Source organism: Misgurnus anguillicaudatus, chromosome 6 (assembly GCF_027580225.2).
Source record: "Misgurnus anguillicaudatus chromosome 6, ASM2758022v2, whole genome shotgun sequence".
In the NCBI taxonomy this organism is placed as follows: domain Eukaryota; kingdom Metazoa; phylum Chordata; class Actinopteri; order Cypriniformes; family Cobitidae; genus Misgurnus; species Misgurnus anguillicaudatus.
In genome coordinates this window covers 16,529,743-16,554,510 of record NC_073342.2, presented here as the reverse complement: position 1 = coordinate 16,554,510, position 24,768 = coordinate 16,529,743, and the positions used below count along the sequence as shown (strand labels likewise).

Sequence of the window (24,768 nt, the reverse complement as noted above, 5' to 3'; positions counted from 1 at the left end):
ATACAAATATAGGCTTGAAACGGCTCGAATAAATCATATAAAAGTACATACATTATTCTGGTCACTTTTTTAAGGTCCAGTTCTCACTAACTATGAACCATTATCCCCTAATAGTTCTAATTCCTGCTTATGGATACTTAGTAAAGTACTTAAATTAAGGTATTGGATAGACGAGGATTAAAAATGTAGAATAAGATTTTGCAGAATCAGGCATTAATATTTGCTTTTTAAGTATTAATAAACAGCCTATATCTCAGTGATATTAATGCTCATAACCAACCAGGTAATAGTGAGAACTGAAAACTACACTGGTGCCAGTGCTTTGATTTAGATTTCAAAACAGTAGGTATCCATTACTATATGAGCTATAGTTTATTAGGTGGATGCAATCCCCTTGCTGTCATGTAGTCGGGTTGCCTTCATTTAAATGTCAACAGTGTGACATCCCTCTCCAGCAGTGCTTTATCTATGAACCGATCATGTAATGATTTGAAGCTTATTTCCCACGAACGAGACAAACAACACACAGGAGAAACGTGACGGGGCTGGACCTTCATTATAATAATCTGTACACGTGTCGTTCTCTTGACCAATGAACAAGAGAGGAGGCGGAAAATTGTCGCGTGTACTGTGACTGCTCTCGATCTGAAACTTCAGAGAGAGGCGTAATGTGACCGCTGGACGATTGGAAACTGGCATTTTTGGACGATCATTAACTTCCGTTGGATATCTAGGATGGACTAAATCGCAACTATGGTGGTGAATTCTGTGCATTGGTTTCGCAAAGGGCTCCGACTTCACGATAATCCGGCTTTGCAGGAAGCGCTCAATGGCGCGGATACTGTACGCTGTGTTTATATTTTGGACCCGTGGTTCGCGGGTTCTGCTAACGTTGGAGTCAACAGATGGAGGTTTGTGGCGTGACTTCTGAACATATAGATAGACGCGGGGCAGCTGGTTGTTGTGCACATATAAAGAGAAGAAGCTTTTTTGCAGTCGTCCTATTGTTTTGGCCATCGCATATGCGTAAATCTAATAGGTGTGTGCGAGTTCATGCGTCGTTGCGCAGACCTGTCGTTGTATGACGTCAAATATCGCGAGAGTGATACAAACGTTGTTCTTCTAAATCGCTCTCGCGCTAATATGATGTTATACAATCAGTCTGCGCAGATCGCATGAAGTGAAACAGCTCGTGTGTCTTCTAGCTGGCGATCTGATATGTAATACTGATCACATTTATGGTCTAATCTAATCATGCACAATATGTCCAGATTTATTACCCGTGTTTTTTAAAATTATAATAAGTAAAATTTTGTATATTAATAGTACCGCAGTCATTCAAAGGGCCTACGTTAACTGCTGTTCAGAGCATGTAAACAAACTTTACTAGACACTTCAGCCGAACTTGCTACCTCTTAAGCAAGTCATTAAATAATTTGAACCAAAACCCGAAAAAAATATTAATCACCAATATATTCATGATGATAGCGTGGGTGCGATGACTGAGCTGAAACCATTGAGTTTTATGGAAGGCAGCTAACGCAGGCTAATCGCGCCCTGGCGCCCATTCGATTTGCTCACGCCCACTTGCTGACTTGCATTTTATATAACCTAAACTACCAATATCATCATTACGTTATTGCGTCATTTTCTCGAAAATGTGTCTCTGTGACTGAAACGCACAAGATTTAACCCTTGTGTGGTGTTCGGGTCTGTGGGACCCGTTTTTAATGTTTACTGAAAGAAAAATTATGCAATTAGTTGTTGTTTCAACCTCAGATTCATTGGCCTTGGCTCATTTTCTATAAAGAACATAAAAATAATCAAATTTATAATTACTGTACACCCCTACACATTTATATTACATTTGTGGTGTTCGGGTCCACTGGACCCAGGGTTAATAAGAGTGTAAAAATTGAATGTACTATGTAACTTCACTCTGTTTTTCTCCTTCCTGGGACTGAGTGCATGAGTGTGTTTGTATTTATGACTGTACATATGTGATGGATGCATGTCAGAGTTTTGTCATTCTACTCTTGCTGTAATGCCGCAAGGATACATCATGTTATATATCATGCATGAACATTTGTCTGTACCCACTGTCCCAAACACTTTACCTTCTGTCTAACAGGAACCATTTTACCATTATCTCCCTTCCAAAAAATCCATAGTTTTATTGTAGTAAAAGACTAGTAATCATGGTTATTTAGTATATTGGTTACCATTTGTAAAACCATGGGTTTACCACAAAACCTATGGTGTGTGTGTACCTGGTATTTATCACGTTGTGTGGACCAAATGTCCCACAAAGACGTGTGTGTGAGAGAGAGTTAATAATAGAGAAACTAAAATATTATCCATGTAATTTCATCATTCTAATATGTGGCCAGTAGCAACACATTGCAATGTGTGTGGACCATAGATGGACACAGTACAGTATATGTGTATAAAATGCAAGAAATGCATACACAACCCAGCTACACAATAAAAATCTGCTTCTTATGTGTTGTGTTGGCTGGCATGAACAGGTTAAGTGTTCAGTATGGATGTTGTCTTATGATACAGCATGTGTTCAGTTGGGGCCTGTGCTGTGTAGACTGACAAAAATGTGTACAATTTCAAAAAGTTCAAAGAATTAAACATCAACAGTGATGAAAATTTTTGTTTCATTTATACTTATTTAAGATAAACATGTTTTTCCCCCAATATCTTGATCAGAATACAATTTTCTTCTTTTGTTTCATATTACCACAAAAACGAATGGCGCTTTAGTTTATTAATAGTCCTCTTCCAGTGATAAATGACAAATATTAACCATAAATTATGTCTATGTTACTTGCAATAAGGCTAAAGTAAACATCTGTAAACAATATTACATAAATTTGTATGACTGCATTTGTTTAAGATACTTATAATGCTCTGGGTCCACTAGACCCACAAACATCATCTTAGTAACAAAAATATGAACACCACACAAGGGTTAAGAAAACACTAGAGTTTACATGATAAAGCCCGAGTCACGTGTTTTATCTAACATGACATTCTGTGTTTTTGCGAATAAAATCTGGGAAAAGATACAGGCAAATAAATACATTAGGACATTGCTATTGTTATAAAACATAGTCATAACCTTGAATGTATTTATTTTATGCAAAATTATTCGAAAATCTATATTAATTTATTATAATTTCTATAATGGTGCATGCTGACCAATAATCAGTGAATTATAAACGTAATTACAATATATGTATTTAGATTATAAAAGATTATTTGGTAAAGTACACATAGTCAAAATATATAAAAAGCATAAATTGATAACTTTAGTTAAATAATATGATGACTAATATAGTATATGAAAGATAACATGTTATGTAGTAATTATGTCAATCATGTAATGCATAGTTTCCTATGATTTTTAATTAACATTAACCAAAGAACCTTGCACCAAATACAATGGACTAGAAACTAATTTGCATTTGTTTAAAAAATGAAGCCTGTTCTTTCTCTAAAAGATCGTATCTCTTAACCCATTATAATATGCAGAAACAACTAAATCAACCGGTAAATTGATTTTCCCAAAAATTTCGACACTCTGTATTTGTGGTGCTTTAAAATACTGGAGGTTTACAGGTACTCATGCTATAATTGGAAAAAGGAATTGGAAAGAGTCTTATAAAAATATACAAAGATTAATAACAAACTCAAAAGTGTCTCCGATAATCCTAAAATTTTTCACATTGGCCTAATAATAATAATAGACTTTCACTGACAGGTTTTTACTGGAATCCTTAGAAGATTTGGACACAAGTTTGAGAAAACTGAACTCAAGGCTCTTTGTGGTACGGGGGCAGCCTACAGATGTCTTCCCCAGACTCTTCAAGGTCAGTATGATACACAATGACATTCATCTAATAATAGCTTCTAATTTCTAAACATTTATGTCTGGTAACCTGAAAGAATGACAGACTAGATCAGTTGTAGACCAGGTCTATGGTCATAACATACCTGAATATGAAATGCAGTGGTTCTTCAAAGAAACTATTGTACTTTGGTTAAAACTTGTTATTAGGGATGTCAAAATATGCAATTTAAATTAACGATCAATCAATCGAATAATCGTTAACAGTAATAGTGCAATAAGCCATTACAGCAGTGACATATAGCCAATGACATAAAAGTGTGCGTAAAAATGCAAGCTTCCTCACGCAAATTAAAAGTTTTTATTTTGTCTAAATAACATGCTAGTGGGATTGTAAAATGAGTCAATGTAGTTGGTGTTTTGATAAAAATCATCAATTGAATCTCGTCATGAAATATAATGACTAATAGACACAGTGAACTCCGCCTCATAACGGGCACTCCGCACAGTCGGATGAAAGTCCGTGCGTCCATGACAAAATAAGTTTTCATTATCATCAAGTGTTATTTTTCTAGTTGTTCACCTTGCTTTCTGAGTCGTTGATACATCACTTGTTGTAATTATATCCAAGAAGCACACAAAGGGCATTTTTCCCATCGTCACCTCAGCTTTAGACCTGCGGCGTACTTTCAGCAAAGATGCTTATGTTATGAAGACTTCAACCTTCCATTAGAAAATCCGTTTAGCGTGTAGCGCCTCAGCCAGTAATGATGATGATCAATGATATATGTTGCGGGAGTTCAGAGTGTAACGACAGTTAGTTATAGTTTACATTTAACAGTTTCTTGCCAGAATGTAAGTTTTACATTTGATCTGTTTATTAAAAACGGCTTCTGGTCTCCTTCCCTGTGTAAAGCAGCGTTAGCAGCATTGCTATGCTAATCTTGCAGGTTTCCCTGAAGAGGGTCTTTGCTTTCAGTATCCTAACTGTGTTTAGATTTTCGGCATCGGAACCTCTCAGATCCACTGCGGATGCCATTTCGTTGCGTTAGCAGCCAGCCTCGTCTCGAATGAGGTTATAAAGCCCAAGTGAGTGTTTGGCATCAAGCATCATTGTGATCATGGCTAGTTTAACTTCTTCGCGCTTGTTTAATTTTTTCACCGGCTGTGTATGTGCTTTGCGCAGGCGCCGGACACACGTGCTTGCTTTGTCGACAATCGTTAATTTTTATCGATTTAATTATTATCGACAATTAATCGAAGATCGATTAATTGTTAACATCCCTACTTGTTATTATGACAAATCTTTGTAGAGGATTGGCAAAATGGCGTGACTTAAAGGGCGTTTTGCAGGTAAAATTTTTCAACGAATTTGTGCAATTTGCTTGTTGATAATAAACATTTAAACTGTTATCCATTGTATTTTATGTTGTTGGGTATCACAAAACCCGAAAAAGTATGAAAAAGTACAGTGGTTTGCAATGATTCTCCTTTCCCCCACAACGCACTGTATGACGTCACGCTGGGGAGAGAATTGACCAAAGCCGCCTTGAGAGCATTGAGAATGACTATAGAAAGACGAGTAAAGTACAGTTCTGATAGCGCAGATAATAGATAAATACATAGATACATAGATAGATAGACAGACAGATAGATAGACAGACAGATGGATAGGCTAGTATAGAGAGATAGGCAGACACCCAGATAGCATAACGTTAGCATATCTTCGTGTAGAAAGTAAACAAACAATTAACATACTAGTGCATGCTGGCTTGAGGGGGTCCATGATCCTGCCTGAACTTTATGCGATCTTCAGCACAAACGGTTTTGGCAGCATGTCTCTAATCCTGGAAGGTGAGTGAAGCACGTCACGTCTGTTCGCGGGGACCAGCGACCCAAACGCACTCACTTTCTTACAGCCAGTAGCGGAATGGCAATCGGGAGAGTCGGAACTTTCCCGGGCCGATCTGATAATAGTTATACATTTCGAGTTATATTAGCAACACCGTCTGGCGGCGTGATGTGCAGCCGGTTCCCGCAGCTCGCTGGTCAAACTGTGCAGCCTCTTTGCTCAACAAAGTATATAAAATATAAATATATAAAAGTGCTCAACCTGTTCGGCAGGTCCAAACATGTACATGATTTATAAAAATACGGTGATCAATGAGCGGTTCCTCCTCAAATGGCATAGCCTGTCGTGATGTAAAAAGCCGCCGAACGCCTGTTTATTACAGTATGTATGTGGTCGGATCCGAGTATGCTGCAGCTGCTGACTGCTGCTGCATATAAAATGATCGTGTGATTCGTTATAATCGCATAAACAATATAACAAAGCATCCTTTTATTTCACAAAACAATATATTTGAGATATTATTTGATAGACTAGTAAGTGTGGATTAAGGATGTTTAAAAATCTCTAGCCTGGTGGTCAGGACATGAATGGATCAAATCAGCAGATTTGCGAAGTTTTATTTATCTCCACATATATCATAAATAATAAGTAGCAAGGTAACTTTGCAGTATAACACATTATATATTTCCTACGATGTATATATGATTTCCAAATTATATACGTAAGTATTAAACAGCAATAAATGTCTCATCTATCTCTATGGCTCTGGCTGAGTCTTTCTCCACTTCTCCCCAACGTGACGTCATCGCAGAATTGCGTTAAAAAAACCGTTAATACCAAAAACGTAAAAAAAATTGGTCTTTAAGACCATTTTTAAGACATTTAAAAAATTATACACATATCTTGAGTGATTTATGTACCCATTAATCGACAGTGGTGGTTAACCTGCAACACGCACTTTAAGCTAGAAGTATAGTTTTTAAGCATACACGAGGATCCACGTACAGTGCGGACACCATCGGATTTTTATTACTGCGCGTACTTTGTATTCGTAGGTCGCGCATGCGTTTACAAGAGAATGTAGTATGTAGCCTTTGTCGCAATGCATTGAACGTCTGTTTACACGTACGAGTCAAATAAACTATGCTTTGCAAGACTTACTCTGGGCTTAACAGGCAAACATTGGCACTGGGCTACAATATTTGATATTGTGGTGAAGTCACAATAGGATACCTGCAACAGAAAGTCAGTATCTATAAAATTGCTCAAAATAAAACATTAATTGTTTGGATTCTCTTATTGTGATAGCATTTTCACAGACTACATAGTTTTTTCATCTTTTGCGTCTTAGAATGTCTATGCATTAAAGCGCACCAATTATCCAATTCGCGATTTTACATTTCCTTTGGTGTGTTAGTGTGTATTAGTACATGTTAACGATATGCAAAAGGTACAAACACCAAAGTAAACGATGACATGAGTTATCGTCTCCAACATAAATCTCTTTTCTTGGACTACAACAAACACACAGCTTGTTGGGAACAGTTTACTTCCTAGTATTGGTGATGTAGTAAAGACCGACATTATCTTAATTCTTCCCGCTTTGGACTCACAGCCTGTAAATTAACAAAAAATGTAAGGTATGTGGAAAATAACATATTTTTTAACCATAAACCATGCAAACACATTGTATTATACCAAATACCCAAAATATTTTTTTAGCAATGAAAAAGGTGCACTTTAAACTTTTGGCAGCAGCCCTGTTTTACAGGACTCTCATAATGCCCAACACTTACTAAATACAGTGTCAAATAGAAACCTCTGGTGAATTAGTAAGCAGATGTTGGCATTTGGCTAGTCGCTGTGCTGCTTTGATGCATGCATGCGTTTGATCTGCTGTGTAAAGTGTAGAGACCGCAGTGGGAGTGATGTGGTGAGCATCTTCCAAATAATGCAGTCATCAAAAAGTGACATTTTCTGCGTGCATAGGATGTACTGACAGTACCGCAGTGTTACTGTAACAGTGTTACTTTGAAGCGTCATCTTGTTTTTTGTGCTATATAAAGACTTAAGGTAAACATCTGAGACAGCCTGCATGGAGGTTAATGAACTTTCTTCATTTTGTTGTGTTTGTCAGCTCGGCTTTTTGTGCCTTGGTCATCAAGTGCACTTTATTGCCCTTAAGATGCTTACTGGCTTTTGGTGCAAAAGTTTTTGCATTGCTGTGAGATTTAAATAACATCTCCTTAGGGGTGGGGGATAACCTGGTAGTTAAACTGGTAGAATTTGTCAACCTGTAGAGATTTTAGACTATCATCTTTATCGAGGTTGCGTGCTCACTTCACGTTGGTGTGCATTTGGTCACGAAAACTTAAATGTCTTGCATAGGTTATGCGTAGCTCTGCGTAGCCTGACGCGCGCCTCGCCAAAACTTTAACAATGCATCCGTTCTACGGGGACCGCAAGTGCTGTGATTGGTGGACTAGAACCCCTCCTGTCAGTTACGCATTATTATAACATCATTTATGCTTTTCGTGAAGACACATTTCTGAAGGACACATTGGTCTGGGACGGTTAATTTTCAGTGTTGTCTGGGGACTCCTAAGCTCCCGTGGCCTCGTGGGATAAAATGTTCATGCTATGCATACTTGGAAGTCTTTGCGAAGGCCATTTAGATATTTCTGACGTACTTTTTTGCATACTGGCTTTCATACATATTATTCAGTACACATACCGCCTTTTATTCACTATGGAAGTAGCAATTTTGTACACGGGGATTATCTTGGACACTTGGGTGTTTCTAATAGTTTTCATCACTTAAACACACCTTTCATTACATGTCCTACATTAGAAGCTCTAGTTTAAGTATCAAGCTGCTACCTATTATGTGTGAAGGTTGGTTTTGTTTTAAAAGTGCCCACTTCTTTCTGCCATACTGCTGAAACAATTTTTTCCGCTGATCCACAGCATTTACAGGTTTGCAAAAGAGTTTCTATGGTTGCTTTGGCAGGTTAATAGCGTCATCTATGCAAGGTGGTCCTTTATCAGAGCAGGGGGGTGAGAGCACCAGAACGTCAGCACTTCAAAGTGCACTTGTATAACCATAAAGATACTGAATTAGCTACAGTACGCATCTTCTGAGCACTAGATGTGAAAATTATCTTAGCGACTTGTAAAAGGATTTTGACATGACTGAAAATGATTCACCTTTTCAGGCCTCTTATTGGTGACCAAGCGTAAAATTGGCCACTGAAAGTACTCGCTGTCGAAAGGAGATGCTGGTTGAATACAAAGTTTAGATTTATTTATTTTGAATGCCACTGCTATCCTACTTTAAAGCAGGCAAAATTAAAAAATTTTTTACAACATTTAACCAATTTACGGTGAAATGCTGCTACATCCAAAAACCAGAGGGCGCTCTCGTGCAGAATCTCAATATGCGCTGAAGACAAAGAACCATTACACACGCAGCTCCAGGAAATAGCTTAAGGACATATTTATATTGCTGTTCTTCAAACCTTTTCAGGTATTTTCATGATAATAAAGAATATGTAATTATGTTTGACGTGTGTTGCATTTTTAAATATCAGATCGATAAGGACTTACTGATCAAAAGCCGTAGTACGTGAAATAGCTGTGAATAATATCGGCTGCGCGATTCAGAATAGTTATTGGCCACGTATTATTTGTGTATATCGCCATTGATCGGTGCACCCCTAATAAATATGAAATGAATTCACTTTTTTTTTAATGTCTATGCAGAAATGATGCATTCTTTAGAAATATAATAGCCTAAATGTGAAAACTAGACCTAAAACCTGTGTTCAGAGATTTTTATAATGTTTTGTTGTATTGATTGTAGATTGATGTACACACAGTCATAATCTTACATCACATAAAATTAGGGATGCACGATATATCGGCTGACATATCCTTATCGGCCGATAACTGCTTATTTTTAATATTATCGGTTATCGGTCTGATAGCAAAATTAGGCCGATAAATGAAAGCCGATAAATGATCGATTATTTTGGTTTGTTGAACCACTTCACTTGCTCATGGCCATGTGGAGTTTTGATTGGTGCTTTCTGTGACATAGCACGAAGATGACACGTGTTGCGGGCTTAAGAAGAGTATGCTAGTCTAGCGCAAAGACAAGATGTCTGCGGTCTGCGAGTTTTTCATTGTGAAAATAATATGAATATTTATCGGCCTATAGATATCATTTATCGGCCCCCAAATTCAAAGAGTTATCGGTTATCGGTATCGGCCAAAATTTCCATATCGGTGCATCCCTACATAAGATTAATGTGATGTAACACGCTTAAACAAAATAATTCAACTATTATTCCTCTTTTAGCTATTCATAACATTCATTCATGATTTTTTTTAAAATTTGATAATATTTTTCATAAATAATTTAGTCAATAATTTATGCTATGATTGATTTTTTTTAACCATTCTTTAAAATTAATCTGTTCAAATAAGTCATTATTTGTTTGTGAATCATACATTTTTAGTTACCCTGTTCACCTTGCCAACGAGGACATTGCAAACATTTTGTATACGCTTATTGTATTTTTTGCTCGGACAGTTGCATTTTATTCAGACGAGCCCTCTCTGTGCAGACACAACGCATCATACATGTTTCATATGCTGCTAAAATTCGGCAGACACTGCCACGTAAGGTTTCGATTATGCGCTATTACTTCCCCCACAGCTTACACAGGACAAAAGCGAAATTTTTAAATAAAAAAAAATCTCGAAACTTTTAAATAAAAGTAAAAATGCACCAAAACGTTAATTCGAGTTAATTGAAAAAAAAATGTGTTAAATTGTCCAGCTCTAAAATATAAGACTTGAATTGGAACTATATTGTTTAGTTAATTGAATAATTTCACATTTGATTTGTCTCTTTGGCTCTCAGGAGTGGAATGTCACACGTCTTACGTTTGAGTACGACCCGGAGCCTTATGGGAAAGAAAGAGATGCAGCCATCATCAAAATGGCACACGAGTACGGAGTGGAAACCGTGGTACGAAATATTCACACACTCTACAATCCCGACAGGTAGGTGATAGTGTGCTCATTACGTACTGTGCCTTTCATCAGAAAGCACTGACATGCATACAGACAGCTTAAAAAGCAGAACGTCCAAGAGACAGACTATGGTGTGTGCGGTTGCGTCACAGATGCTGTTTCGGAGCATTTAAAGAAGTGTTTTCACGACACGCCGTGCTAAAATCTCACTCTGGTCTGAAAAATATGTATTTACTAGGACAGCACAGCATATTTAAATGATCGAACATTGCAATATATGCATATTGCGATGTTTTTCCAATAACTCAAAGTTATCTACAGACGAAAGTTAGCAGAGAGACTGGCACACAAATGTTTGTTTGGTATCAGTGGCGGCCGGTGACTTCTTTTTTCAAGGGCGCTCGATGCGAAATTCGTCACAACATGTATGTAACCCATCATGTGTGTGGTTCCTTTTTTCAAAATATTGTGTCGAGTGATCTTGTGTGCATCACGTTTCTTGTCAAAATAAGCGTCTGCCAGATACTCACATAATCTCATGCGTAATCAAAGTTTACTGTTAAGGGAGTATCTTGCATGTATTTTGTGAACGTGAGCGTTTCTTTTATCATAAACGGTTTTGACGCGTGTGCAGCAGGCACTTATTTTGACAAAACATGTGATGCACATGGTTCACATGACGCACATATTTTGAAAACACGAGCAACACGCATGACACTCCGAACACATATTTTGAATAAGAGCCCCTTGGAAGAGCAGTCACGAACTGCCACTGTTCGTTATGTTGGTATGTCGGTTTTTAAAATAGATTTTATATCTATTTTATATAGTTAAAAGGAGTTGTAAGCAGTGTTTCTACTTAAACTAATCCCTTTTCAATTGCCGGTGTGTGAAGGGGTTGTAATTTCACATTAAAATTATCCACTTTGCGGGTTTTGCTATTACCTCTGAAAAAATCTATATTTTTATGTGAAAGTACCGGGCCAGATTTGGCGCGAAATCCAGTGACGTCACCTGCATGCACGCTCCCGAGCCTTTCGTACAAAACTTCGTACAAAAACACAAATGAACATCGGCAGGGCATTTGAATTATGGAGAAACCTCCGCTTTGTTTTGTGTATAAAAACGGATCTAGAGTTGGCTTTCATCCTATTGGACGGATAAGCTTACATTACTACAAAGCATGTAAAAAATATATTTCGATTATGTGCTTTAGTTTTTTAGATGTTGTTTCGGTTTGCTAGCCTTCGCTTTAACGTGTGTTCGCCCAGCCGTCGTCGATCGACGACATAAAACTACGGACGCGTTTGTTTGCATGCGTCCGCTTTTTAAAAGCCTTTAAACTCGTACAGTCTGACATTGATGGAAACTGAGATTATACAGTGTGACATGGACTTAACTACAATATTGATCGCACAGTGTGGCAAGCAACAATCCTAAAGGACTATTTAAAGCAACACTATGTAGTTTCCATGTAAAAATGACTTACAGCTCCCTCATGTGGTTGAAAAGCGCAACAGTGCCTGGTATCAGACACTCTTCTGCAGGCAGGGGGGAGGGGCGGGGCTGTGTTTCCTACCCTCTACCGCCACTTTCAGAGTGTGCTTGTAGCAGCTAGGAGACTGCTCAGGTTGCAGCAACAGTACAATTTGTCCAGTTAAAAGTCGTTCTATTACTTAATTAATTTTAGAGACATTATTTAAAGGTTAAAAAATTACATAGTGTTGCTTTAAAATAGCACAGTGTATACCGGGCTTTACTGTTATACTGAAATTGTTCAGTGTAGTTCACTAACCGTTTTCGTTATCTTACCGTAAATGTACCTAACACCACATAACATAGGCTAAATGCAGTCAATTTAACGTTGCAGTGGGAGTTTACCTGAGTTTCCAGCATGTTGTGCGGTGCTTTCTCCGGTGTGTTGCATCTCAGGCCGGCCGGCGCTCATGAGTTCGAGCACGCGCTTGTAAACGTATTGGTTGCAATCTGAAACATCACCGCTAGAGGCCGCTGAAAACTACATACAGCTCCTTTAAATGGAATTTACAAATCATCGCATTATTTAGAAAGTTATCGCATTATCCTTGCAATATGATGCTGCCCTAATATTTACTTATTTGTTAGGGATGCACCAATATGGAAATTTTGGCCGATAACTCTTTAAATTTGGGGGCCGATAACCGATATCTATAGGCCGATAAATATATTATTTTCACAATGAAACTTGCAGACCGCAGACATCTTGTCTTTGCGCTAGACTAGCATACTCTTCTTAAGCCCGCAACACGTGTCATCTTCGTGCTATGTCACAGAAAGCACCAATCAAAACTCCACATGGCCAGCAATGAGCAAGTGAAGTGGTTCAACGAACCAAAATAATCCATCATTTATCGGCTTTCATTTATCTGCCTAATTTTGCTATCAGGCCGATAACCGATAATATTAAAAATAAGCAGTTATCGGCCGATAATGATATGTCAGCTGATATATCGTGCATCCCTAGTATTTGTATTTGGTCACAATGAAATGTAAGAAGCGATTGGCTTATTTATTTATTTTTTGTCGTGATGTAAAAATTCGAGTAAAATGGCGAGTAAAAGTAAGGTGGGACTTGAATTCATCCATTGAGAATTTATTGGAATGTTGGAAGTTGGGTCATGTTGCTATTTGCTAATCCTTTGCATCTTTTTCCGGGATCCCCCAAGCCATTCCTCTTGACCGGAAGTAAACAGAGATCGTTTTGAGGGGAGGAGATTTGCGTTTTACTACAAAATTCAAAATAAAAGTACGATTTCAAGTCACAATACAATTTCCATTCAAAAAATAAAACCCACATTCTCAACTCTTTTTTTTCATATTGAAGTTTAATTTTACACGTACAATTTAAAATTACTGGAAAGGCGTTAAAATATGTTGTTAAAATATGTTGTTAAAATATGTTGTTAAAATATTGTAAAAAAGTGTTCAAAATTAATATTTTCTTTTTATTTAGAAAAACAGATGTTACTATGACATAAAGAGTGGAATATGGTGCACTAAAGTATAGTATGTGCAATGAAATTTTAACTTAGTCAGTCTAGTTTGCATTCAGCTTGCCTTCGTCCTCAGAAACTTACCAAACAGGACAGAATAACCGTCCGTTTCAGATCAGCGTGCCGTGCAGTATTCACTGTTTTTATGACGTGTAAAAACAAGTGGCCTTTGCTTAACTTACATAAATGAGATTGATGCTTGTAATACGCCCAGAGTCTGTGTCTCATTCAGGGGGAATAGCATGAGCTCATATCATACTCTTGTATAAACACATGTGCGGGTGTGCGTGTGACGTCCAAAGCTTTTCTAGGCTGAGGTCGAATGAAAAGACTCCATGCTGCCATCAAGTGACGGGATGGAGGTGCTGACGGTCACACTGTGAAACATGTGATGCGAGGGTGGGAGGGTAAAATAGCTCAGCACGCAAGTCACCATTGCAAACATGTGCGCCAGACTTCTCCCAGCAAACACGCGGGCGCCCTCTGATCCTACAGCGTGCTGAGAGAACTAACCAATGGCAGAAGATCCACCCAGGACTGATATAGACAGTTGTATAAGATCAGAACTATAAATAAGAAAGGGTTTGGTAATGTGACAAGGATGTTGTTAGTGTCTTAGAGAAGTCAATGAGAATATAAGCTTCTCACCTGAAAGGGCCTTGTGCTGGATACGAAGCTTGTTTTAGGAATCTGGGGAAATGGGTTTTCTCTGGACATGCCAGACGAATGTTTTCTTGAGAATACATTTTGGGCTTCAATGTAGCGCCACATAAAGGTTGGCTGGGAAATGTGCTGGAAAATCTGTTTCATACAGTTATGCAAGCTTTATTTGTCCATGTAGTAAGGATACAAATTAGATTGTGCTAAAATAATAAAATAGAAAAAAAATTAACTTATTTAGATTTGTGTTTACCCTGCATATATTTTTTACTGACCATACCACAAAAACTACATTATGATATATTTAATATATTTTATATTTGTGCTTACCATTTAAATATTTTACAGTTGGCACAGTTAACCGGAATAAAACTTTCACAGATTGATTTCTGACTTTACTGTTTTTTTTATTTGATCTGATGCTATCACAAATATTTATTTTTTGCAAAACTTTTGGTGATGCATTTAAATGAACAGAATTCAACATTTAAATGTTTTCATTTAGCAGACGCTTTTATCCAAAGTGACTTAAAAATGAGAGAGCGTTTAACATTTTGTATAAGACCACACTCTCAGAAATAAAGGTACAAAACTTTCACTGGGCCGGGCCCTTTTTAAAGGTACACCTAAATGGTACTTATTGGAACCTTTTCAAATGGTATTGTCCCAGTACGGAAGCAAAGAGAGGCCATATATTATTATTATTTTTGCTTGGTTGTTTTCTCATGACAACTTAATTTTCTGGTGATCTTAACAGTTGATTTTTGTTTTCCTGACATAAATTTCATGACATAATTTCCTCTCCATAATATTTTGTGTATTTTTAAGGGGAATGCTGATGCATACGAGTTGGGGTCTTCGCCATCACCACAAGTGTAGCTAATAATTGCCCATGATGGACTAAATAAATAAATAAAGTGAGATGGTCGATGTTCTTGAACTTAGGGACAATCTCTAACATTAAAATGTACACATTTCTATCTTATATAGCATATAACAGTTTATTTTTAATAAATATTAAACATCTAATAATTGTGCTTTATAGCTGACAACCACATGAACACTGTACAGTTCTGTACAAATGCGCGTTTTCTCAATGAATGAATTTTAATGAATCACGGTGAAATCCCGGCACATCCAAAAGCCAGGGGGCGCTCTCGTGCAGAAACACCCATTGTGGCACAGAAGAAGTACCATTACAAACGCTATTCCAGGAAATGTCTACAGGAATATTTATATCGCTGTTCTTCAAATTGTTTCAGGTATTTTCATAATAATAAAGAATATTTTGAATGATTTTGTTTAACGAGTGTTGCTTTTTTAAATGCACGTTATAAACAACTCCGCCTCATAATGATTTTAGATTGATAAGGACTTCCTACTGACCAAATGCCGTAGTACACGCACAAGCAGTGCATGAAACAAAGAATAGCAGCCTTGCGATTCAGAATCGATTTCAGACAGGCATTTTAAATGGGACACACGATTAATTGTTACATCCCTAACTGTAAGTCATTTCACTCAAATGCTGTTAAAAGTAGAAACGTGTAACTTTAAAGACGGTCCCTAAATTCATGACTATCAAAGTTTCCATTACTGACTAATCTGTTTCAGCTTGAGCGAATCCCTGATCCAAGTAAAATCTCATTTGCTCATCCATGCTAATTTCGCTGAATATGCTTTTGCTCACGCTCTATCGCGTACACTTAAGCTTTAATCGCATCACAAGAACAACAAATGTCAAGATATTGAGAAAACAGCTTGTGTTATCCTGAGATATTGAGAAAATTAAGTTGAGATCCAGAGAAAACTACTTTTGTTATCTGGAGATCACAAGAAAGTTAAGTCGTGATCATGAGAAAACAAGCAAGCAAAAATAATAATAGTACACGGCCTCTCTCGGCTTCCGTAGTCCCAGTGACAGCTTTTGTGCCTTAATTTCTTACAGTGCAGCTAGTACATCACATAAAACGAAATGTTAAATTTGTATGTTTTTTTTTTACTTTATAAAGTGATAAATAAAAAACCGAACAGCACTGTTGTGATCTTTATCGAATTGTCCTGTAAATGAAACCAGATGCATACGAGTCAACATAAGCAAAATGCTTTCTTGCTTTTGTTCTTTAATGACCTACAATCCTATTGATGAATATCAGTCATGTGACCTTTTACGTCATTCCAGTTGCCTGCCACCATCTTGAGGACCTACCGAGTACCAGTATGCTACTGACAAGCATTGGCTAGCTTGCTACGATTTACGGATTTCTTATCTTTTACTGTCTATGATTCTTACGGATACGGGAAATGGCTACGAAAGGCAACATTTCGCACCTCGACGTCATGAAAAAAAGGCTACTTTAAAAAAATATCTTGGTTACGGTGTGATGCCTACTCGATTCCTGATGCGTTCTTCCAGCTGTCTGCTGCTACCAAACTACCACTATTTTTGCAACACTAAGAAGGCGACACAACATGAAACTTTGCTCGAAGTATCACCTGGATCTCTACACATGAACTCGAGCATTGAGAACATTGTTTGTGTACACAGAGTTTACTAAAAAAGAAAGGTTTTGAAAACCTGACTTTGGCTGTTATGGTGTCCGCTCGCCATCTTTGCCAGACATAAAGCATCGATTTCCGAATGAATCTCATATGAGGCTACTTTTTCAACTAGAAGGTCAATATTGTTTTTCACTTGCGACAAAACAACGAATTATCTGTGCATTTATATGAAACTATGCTTTAGGAGCTATCCATCTTTACTCTCCTCCCTCCTTACGTCGTATTCAGAGATCGATACATCTCGACTTGCAAGATGGCGGCGATGTACACAAACTCTGTGTACACAAATGTTCTCAATGCTCGAGTTAACGTGTAGAGACACAGGTGATACTTCGAGCAAAGTATCATGTTGTGTCGAGCCTTCTTAGTGTTGTAAAAATAGTGATTTTGATGCTCACAACATATTGAAGGCATAGCTTATAGTTCTTTTGCGACCACTTCAGGTACTCAAAATGGCGGAAGACAAGTTTGAGATGTGAGTGATGTCAGCTGATATTCATGAATAGAGAAAATAGCCACATTGAGACAATGATATAACTTAGCAATGCTTTTGTTTTTCTCTCAGGATCATAGAAATGAACAACCACAGCCCTCCCCTCACTTTCAAGAGATTTCAAGCCATCGTAAACAGACTCGAACTCCCCAGAAAGCCCCTCCCGACCATCACTCAAGAACAGATGGCCAGGTGCCGGACGCAGATCTCCGACAGTCACGATGAGCGCTATGGCGTCCCGTCCCTTGAAGAGCTGGGTACGACTATCCTTAAAAAGTTTTAAAGATTTAACTTTGGTTACCTTTTTCGCATTATTTACAATTAAGTGTTTACTGAATAATACAGAAATCTACACTAAAATGTAAACAAAATGTTGAATTGTTTTGCCTGTCGTCCATTAGGTTTCAAGACTGGAGCTGACAGCCCGCATGTGTGGAAGGGAGGTGAAACTGAAGCCCTTGAGAGACTCAATAAACACTTAGACAGAAAGGTCAGATGTGGAGCCGCTTGAATGACCAAATGAATAAATGTAGTCAATAAAGACTGATAATTAATTCATTATTTAACAAATGCAGTCTAGTGAAATGTATTTTGTTTGGATGCAGGCTTGGGTAGCAAATTTCGAGAGGCCTAGAATAAGCGGTCAGTCACTGTTCGCCAGCCCGACCGGCCTCAGTCCTTACCTACGATTCGGCTGTCTGTCTTGTCGCATGTTTTACTACAATCTGCGTGAACTTTATATGAAGGTGAGTGTCGTTGTGTTTTGGTAGAATCGTGAGTTTTATTTAAAGTAGACTTAATGTTGATTAAGTCATGATCTCTTGCAGCTACGGAGACGCTCCAGTCCCCCTCTCTCGCTCTTCGGTCAGTTGCTATGGAGAGAGTTTTTCTACACGGCGGCCACCAACAACCCAAACTTTGACCGAATGGAGGGAAACCCAATCTGCGTGCAGATCCCGTGGGATCACAACCCTGAGGCGCTGGCGAAGTGGGCAGAGGGTCGGACGGGGTTCCCGTGGATCGATGCCATCATGACCCAGCTCAGACAGGAGGGCTGGATCCATCACCTGGCTCGGCACGCTGTGGCTTGTTTCCTCACTCGTGGAGATCTGTGGATCAGTTGGGAGAGTGGAATGAAGGTAAATGAGATGACATCATAAAGAGAACAATGCTTGTGTTTAATATAAGATGAACTCAACGTTTTCTTCTTTCTTTCCTTCTCTACTTTTTACCTTTTATCTTCTTTCTTCATCCTTTCTCTCCCTCATTCCTTTCTTTTTTCTTTTGTTCTTATGTCTTCCTTTCCTTTGTTTGTTTTCTCTGTTTCTCCTTCATGTCTTTGTCCCGCTCTTGTCTTTTTTCTTCTTTTCCTTTGTTCTTTTTTCGTTCTATTCCTCCTTTTCTCATTATTGTTTCTGACTTTCTCTTTCTTTCTTTCTTTCTTTTTTTCCTTTTCTCTGCTTTCATTTATTTTCTTTTTTCTATTAATCTTTTTTTCTTTCTTTCTGTCTCTGCTTTCACTTTTCATTTCTTTCTTTTTTTTCTTTCTTTCATTGTCTTTTCTTTCATTGTCTGCCTTTCTTTCTTTCTTTTTCTCTGCTTTTATTTTCTTTCTTTCTTTCTTTCTTTCTGTCTTTTTCTGCTTCATTCTTTCATTTCTTTCTTTCTTTCTTTCTTTCTTTCTTTCTTTCTTTCTGTTTCTGCTTTCACTTTTCATTTCATTCTTTCTTACTTTTTTGTTCTTTCATTTGTTATTTCTTTCATTGTCTGCCTTTCTTTCTTTTTCTCTGCTTTTATTATCTTTCTTTCTGTCTTTTTTCTGATTTCATTCTTTCATTTCTTTCTTTCTGTTTCTGCTTTTACTTTTTATTTCATTCTTTCTTTTCTTTTTTCCATTGTGGTCTTTCTTTATTTCTGCCTCTGCTTTCATTTCTGTCTTTCTTTTTCTCCGCTTTTATTTTTCATTTCTTTTCTTTCTTTCTCTTTTCATAACTTTTCATTTCTTTCTTTCATTGTTGACTCTCTTTCTTTCGTTCTTTTTTTCTGTCTCTGCTTTCATTCTTTCATTTGTCTTTCTTTATTTCTTTCTGTCTCTGCTTTCCTTCTGTTATTTTTTCTTTATTTTTTCTGCTTTTTTGCTTTCTTTCTTTTTTGCTTTCTTTTTTTCTGTTTCTGCTTTCATTCTTTCATTTCTTTCTTTTTCTCTGCTTTCATTGTTTACTTTCTTTCTTTTTTTCATTCTTTCTTTCTGACTTTGCTTTCATTCTTTAATTTTTTTCTTTTTTTTCATCTGCTTTCTTTCATTTCCTTCTTTTTGTCTTTTTCTCTGCTTTCATTTTTTCATTTCTTTCTTTTATTTATTTATTTTTATTTTCTGTCTTTGCTTTCATTCTTTCATTTTTCTTTTTCTCTGCTTTCTTTTCTCTGGTTTATTTCTTTCTTTCTTCCTTCCTTCCTTTCTTTCTTTCTGTTTGTCTCTGCCTTCATTCTTTCATTTCTTTCTTTGTTTCTTTTCTTTCTTCCATTGTTGCCTTTCTTTGCTTTCATTTTATTTTTATTCTCTGCTTTCATTGTTTACTTTCTCTTTCCTTTCTTTCTTTCTTTCTTTCTTTCTTTCTTTCTTTCTTTCTTTCTTTCTTTCTTTCTTTCTGTCTTTGCTTTCATTCTTTAATTTTTCTTTTCTCTCTGCTTTCTTTCATTTCTTTCTTTTTGTCTTTTTCTCTGCTTTCATTTTTTCATTTCTTTCTTTTATTTATTTATTTTTATTTTCTGTCTTTGCTTTCATTCTTTCATTTTTCTTTTTCTCTGCTTTCTTTTCTCTGGTTTATTTCTTTCTTTCTTCCTTCCTTCCTTTCTTTCTTTCTGTTTGTCTCTGCCTTCATTCTTTCATTTCTTTCTTTGTTTCTTTTCTTTCTTCCATTGTTGCCTTTCTTTGCTTTCATTTTATTTTTATTCTCTGCTTTCATTGTTTACTTTCTCTTTCCTTTCTTTCTTTCTTTCTTTCTTTCTTTCTTTCTTTCTTTCTTTCTTTCTTTCTTTTTTCTGTCTTTGCTTTCATTCTTTCATTTTTCTTTTTCTCTGCTTTCTTTTCTCTGGTTTATTTCTTTCTTTCTTCCTTCCTTCCTTTCTTTCTGTTTCTTCTCTGCCTTCATTCTTTCATTTCTTTCTTTGTTTCTTTTCTTTCTTCCATTGTTGCCTTTCCTTCATTCATTGTTTCATTTGTTAATTTATTAATTTTTTCCCCTTCCTTCTTTCTTTCTTCCTCTGATTTCCTTCTTTTCTTTGTTCCTTTTATTTATTAATTTGTTCTTCCTTCTTTCCCTGCTTCTTTTGTTACGTTCTTTCATTCTTCCTTTTTTCACTCTTTTCTTTTCTCTTTCTTTTCATTTTTTCTTTCTTTCTTGTTCCAATCCTTCCTTTCTTCCTTCTTTCCCTACTTTCTGTGTTGTGTCTTTTCCTTCCTCACTTCCCCCTCCTTTTCTCATTTCTTTCTTTCTCTTTCCTTCTATCTTCCTTACATCATCCATTCTTCTTCCTCCTCTGTGTCAGGTATTCGAGGAGCTGTTGCTGGACGCAGACTGGAGCGTGAACGCGGGCAGCTGGATGTGGTTGTCCTGCAGTGCGTTCTTTCAGCAGTTCTTTCACTGTTACTGTCCCGTGGGCTTCGGTCGCAGGACGGATCCCAGCGGTGACTACATCAGGTACGCAAATCAGCCCGAATCGCACCTGGAACACAGTGACACAGCACATGTTATATCAGTGGCAGGTGTTACATATTATGAAAATCATCCATTCATGTTGCATAAAGGCTTATGTAAACCACCGCAGGTTTGGACTTCTCCACTGTGCATATTCAAAAGAAACACGGAGACATTGGGAAGCGATCTTGTTATTTCAAGCTGCATTAGTGCACAAAGTAGTCATAATAGACGTCAGGGTTTCTTTCTTTCATTTATTCTTTCTTCTTCCTTCCTGTTTTTCATCTTTTGTTGTTTAGAAACGTCATAGTTATTTACATAGGTCTATTTTCACAAAGGTTTCACTATTTAACTGTAATTGCTCATACTGGATGTTCAGACCTTAAGTTATTGACAATTGCACAGTTTTCAAAAAAATGGAATTGAAGACACACGCTGTACCTAGAGAAAAAACTTACTCTGTGCTTTTCTGTCTTGGGCCAGGAGGTACATCCCAAAGTTGAAAGACTTTCCCAACCGCTACATTTACGAGCCGTGGAACGCTCCCGAATCTGTACAGAAGGCGGCCAACTGCGTTGTGGGTGTGGACTACCCCAAACCCATGATCAACCACGCCGAGAGCAGCCGCCTAAACATTGAACGCATGAAGCAGGTTTACCAGCAGCTCTCACACTACAGAGGCCTTAGTGAGTGACGCTTTTTTATTGAAAATTAACATTATTAATATCGAATATCACTATTAATGTTAATATAAAATTTTGTTTGTTTTTAATCGAAGAAAGTCATATACCTCTGAATATTCATATTTGGGTGAACCATCCTTTTAAGGTGTTGCATAGCTGTTAACTGTGATTTATAAACATTAACAATCTCTCTCTCTTTCTGTCTGTATCTCACTCACTTTGCAGGTTTGCTCGCCTCTGTCCCGACAATCCAGGAAGAGGCGGAGCCTCCAATGTCTGATGACTCTCAGGCCAGCAGTAGCACTGGGGGTCAAGAAACATCATACTAGTAGATTTCTATTACAGCTTTCACTTTAGCTCTCTGTGGCTCTGCACTACAGACACTCACTTAAAAATATTTAGTACAAATCGACTCCTGTAGCTCAGTGGTAAAGCATTGCATTAGCTATGCAAACAGTAGTGGGTTTGAACGCAGGATCACACATACTGATAAAATGTTAGTATTTTTTTTGCAACTGTTGCCCACCATATGGCCAGACAAAGAGTAGTTCCTGTCTATTTAATTCCTGTCTAAATAGGCGTCATTGTAAATTATTGGTTTGTTACGAGAGATTGAGGACAGATGGGACTCAAAATGGATTTGTGTCAAGATGCCTCGCAGTATAAATAAACACACTAATTAACTTTCCGCTGTCTATTATTTCATTTAAAATTAATCAACAATATTGACTAAGCTCAAGATCTACTCGCCTGTTTCAATGAAGGAAAATGTCCATTTAAGCGTCAATTAGTTTTATCTGTGATTGAACTACCAACAGTGATGTGTTTATACATCTGACGTCTGAAAATCCAGCTAAAGTAATTTTTGTGATTCGCTATATTCTACATAAAATCATCCTACATAATAAAGAACATTGTGTGATAATATAACCTTGATATCTTAAATATGAGCATGGAAATCTGTGTGAAATCAATGATTGAAATCAAACTTCGATGCTAATTAGCTTTTGTTTTGTTTTTACAGGTCAAGCATCAACCCCCTCCTCACACCAGCCCGCCCCGGCACCATCGTCCCCACCTTATTCCGAGACCTCGAGTCCCACAGCGGCGGCCTCCGCCCCCCATGCCCAGAGGAAAAGGGTTCGACCCTCTGAGCTCCCGGGCAAACAGAAGTCAAAAGTCAAGCACACCAGCCAAACCAAAGGAGTAGAGATGACGACAGAGGAAATCCAGTGACCACAGGTACGGCACAGTGACAAAACTGAAACTACAACAGTAGATTTTGTGAAACGCAATAAGCTACGAGAGGCTGTGCTATATTGCGAAATAAGTCATGTTTGGTGCAATGTTTTTTTGTCATTATGCGTAATGTTCATGGTCATTATTATGATTCATTAAAATGAGCTTTGTAGAAATTGGTTTATAAACAACCTCTGCTCATTTCTGTATTTATTCAGAGGTTGTATAAGCTTTATAAAGTCCACACCAGGCCTGAAAGCATTAATGGGTCAATGGGGTGACGTAAATTATTTTGTGTCCGTATGGATAAGTTAAATGTAAAAGGGTTCAAATGTCAAAATAAATGGCAGATTTCTTGCAAAAATTCTTTTTTTTTTTGAGGACCAAGTCTAAAATTTCTGGTTTGTTTTCATTTTGAAAGAATATTTGGGGGATAATTGCAAAAATGTCAATGTGGTGTAACTGGTCTGTGTCAATTGGTGTAACTAGTATTTTTTTTTTAATTAAAATATAAATATATTAATTAATAAAATGTGAATATAAAAAATCATCTAGTTAAGTGTAATATGATTTTTTTACATACATTTTTACATCATTTGTTAAAGATTATTTAGAAAAAAAGCTGTTTTCAGCATATGTCAGGACAAATATTACAAAAACGCATTAAAATTTACATTTAGAAATAACTAATAAAATAATATTTTATATATATATATATATATATATACTTATTTACTTATTTATTTATTTATTTATTTATGATTATGCTTAAATGCCATCAAGGTGGATAAAATATTTAATATTTCTCATTCTTTGGCACAATTGGCGGTTATACCATTTGACATTTTCAGGCCCATTCAGCCTTAACTTACATAAGAATGGTGCAAATGTATTTTTTATTGCCTAAAATGAACATAAATACACTGTGCATTGAAATAAACCTGATGCATACTTTTAAAACCAGTAAAAAAATGTATTTCTCATCTTGCCAAACCGTTTTTGTCACTGACCCTTAAACCAAAGTCAATTATTAGATTACTTCAAAAGAGAGCAAAATCAGCATGCTGATGGTATTGTATAATGTTTATGAATGATCTGTTTACTCTATTCAGGTTGGGACTGCTTTGGCAGTGAAATACCAGAAGGAATTGGAGGAATCTCCCTCCCTGAATCATCCTGAAACGAGGAAAAGTGCAAAATGGCGCCACCTTCTGCAGTAGAACAGAAACTGCACAATAATAAAATAATGTAACTAAAGCTGCACTTCTGCTGCAACTTGTCATACATGGAGAGAGGGCTTCAGCTTTTCTTAGAGGATGGTTTGAATATTTCCTTTTTTTTATTAACCCTGATTGTAACAAGAAAAAGATCTGAATCAGATTGTAAAGAAATTGTTCTCCCTGATACGGACTACCGGCACATCCGGGAACTTGACTGTAAATTTCGTCACCGCCCCTTTTTGGGGGAAATGGACCGGACCTTCCGTTGACTTCCATTCGGGGTGGTGGAGCAGGGCAACGTTTTTACACAGCTGGCAGGCGTGGTTAACTTGTGAGGTCAGTCAGATTGGACATGTTGAGTGGTTGTCTGTCCACCCTGTCTGCCGTGGAGCGCGAAAGATATATTGACGCATTTGATTTGGTCAATATA

At 37.1% G+C, this 24,768-nt stretch overlaps 1 protein-coding gene across 1 annotated transcript; it reads left to right on the top strand.

The window, feature by feature from the left end:
* The first annotated feature begins 491 nt into the window (after window positions 1–491).
* Window positions 492–24,381, top strand: cry2 (cryptochrome circadian regulator 2). Its single transcript, XM_055192538.2, has 12 exons — window positions 492–911; window positions 3,773–3,881; window positions 10,639–10,781; window positions 17,571–17,755; window positions 17,900–17,988; window positions 18,104–18,244; window positions 18,326–18,637; window positions 21,048–21,199; window positions 21,680–21,882; window positions 22,105–22,188; window positions 22,904–23,121; window positions 24,231–24,381. The coding sequence occupies exons 1-11, from the start codon at window positions 754–756 to the stop codon at window positions 23,113–23,115; spliced, it is 1,788 nt and encodes a 595-aa protein (XP_055048513.2). The 5' UTR covers window positions 492–753; the 3' UTR covers window positions 23,116–23,121; window positions 24,231–24,381.
* The last annotated feature ends 387 nt before the right edge of the window (window positions 24,382–24,768 follow it).

Coding starts and splice junctions, on each gene's coding strand:
- cry2 (XM_055192538.2), top strand. CDS start 754: ATGGTGGTGAATTCTGTGCATTGGTTTCGCAAAGGGCTCCGACTTCAC. Junction 10,782..17,570: donor ACACTCTACAATCCCGACAG/GTAGGTGATAGT, acceptor TTTTTCTCTCAG/GATCATAGAAATGAACAACC. Junction 17,989..18,103: donor ATAAACACTTAGACAGAAAG/GTCAGATGTGGA, acceptor GTTTGGATGCAG/GCTTGGGTAGCAAATTTCGA.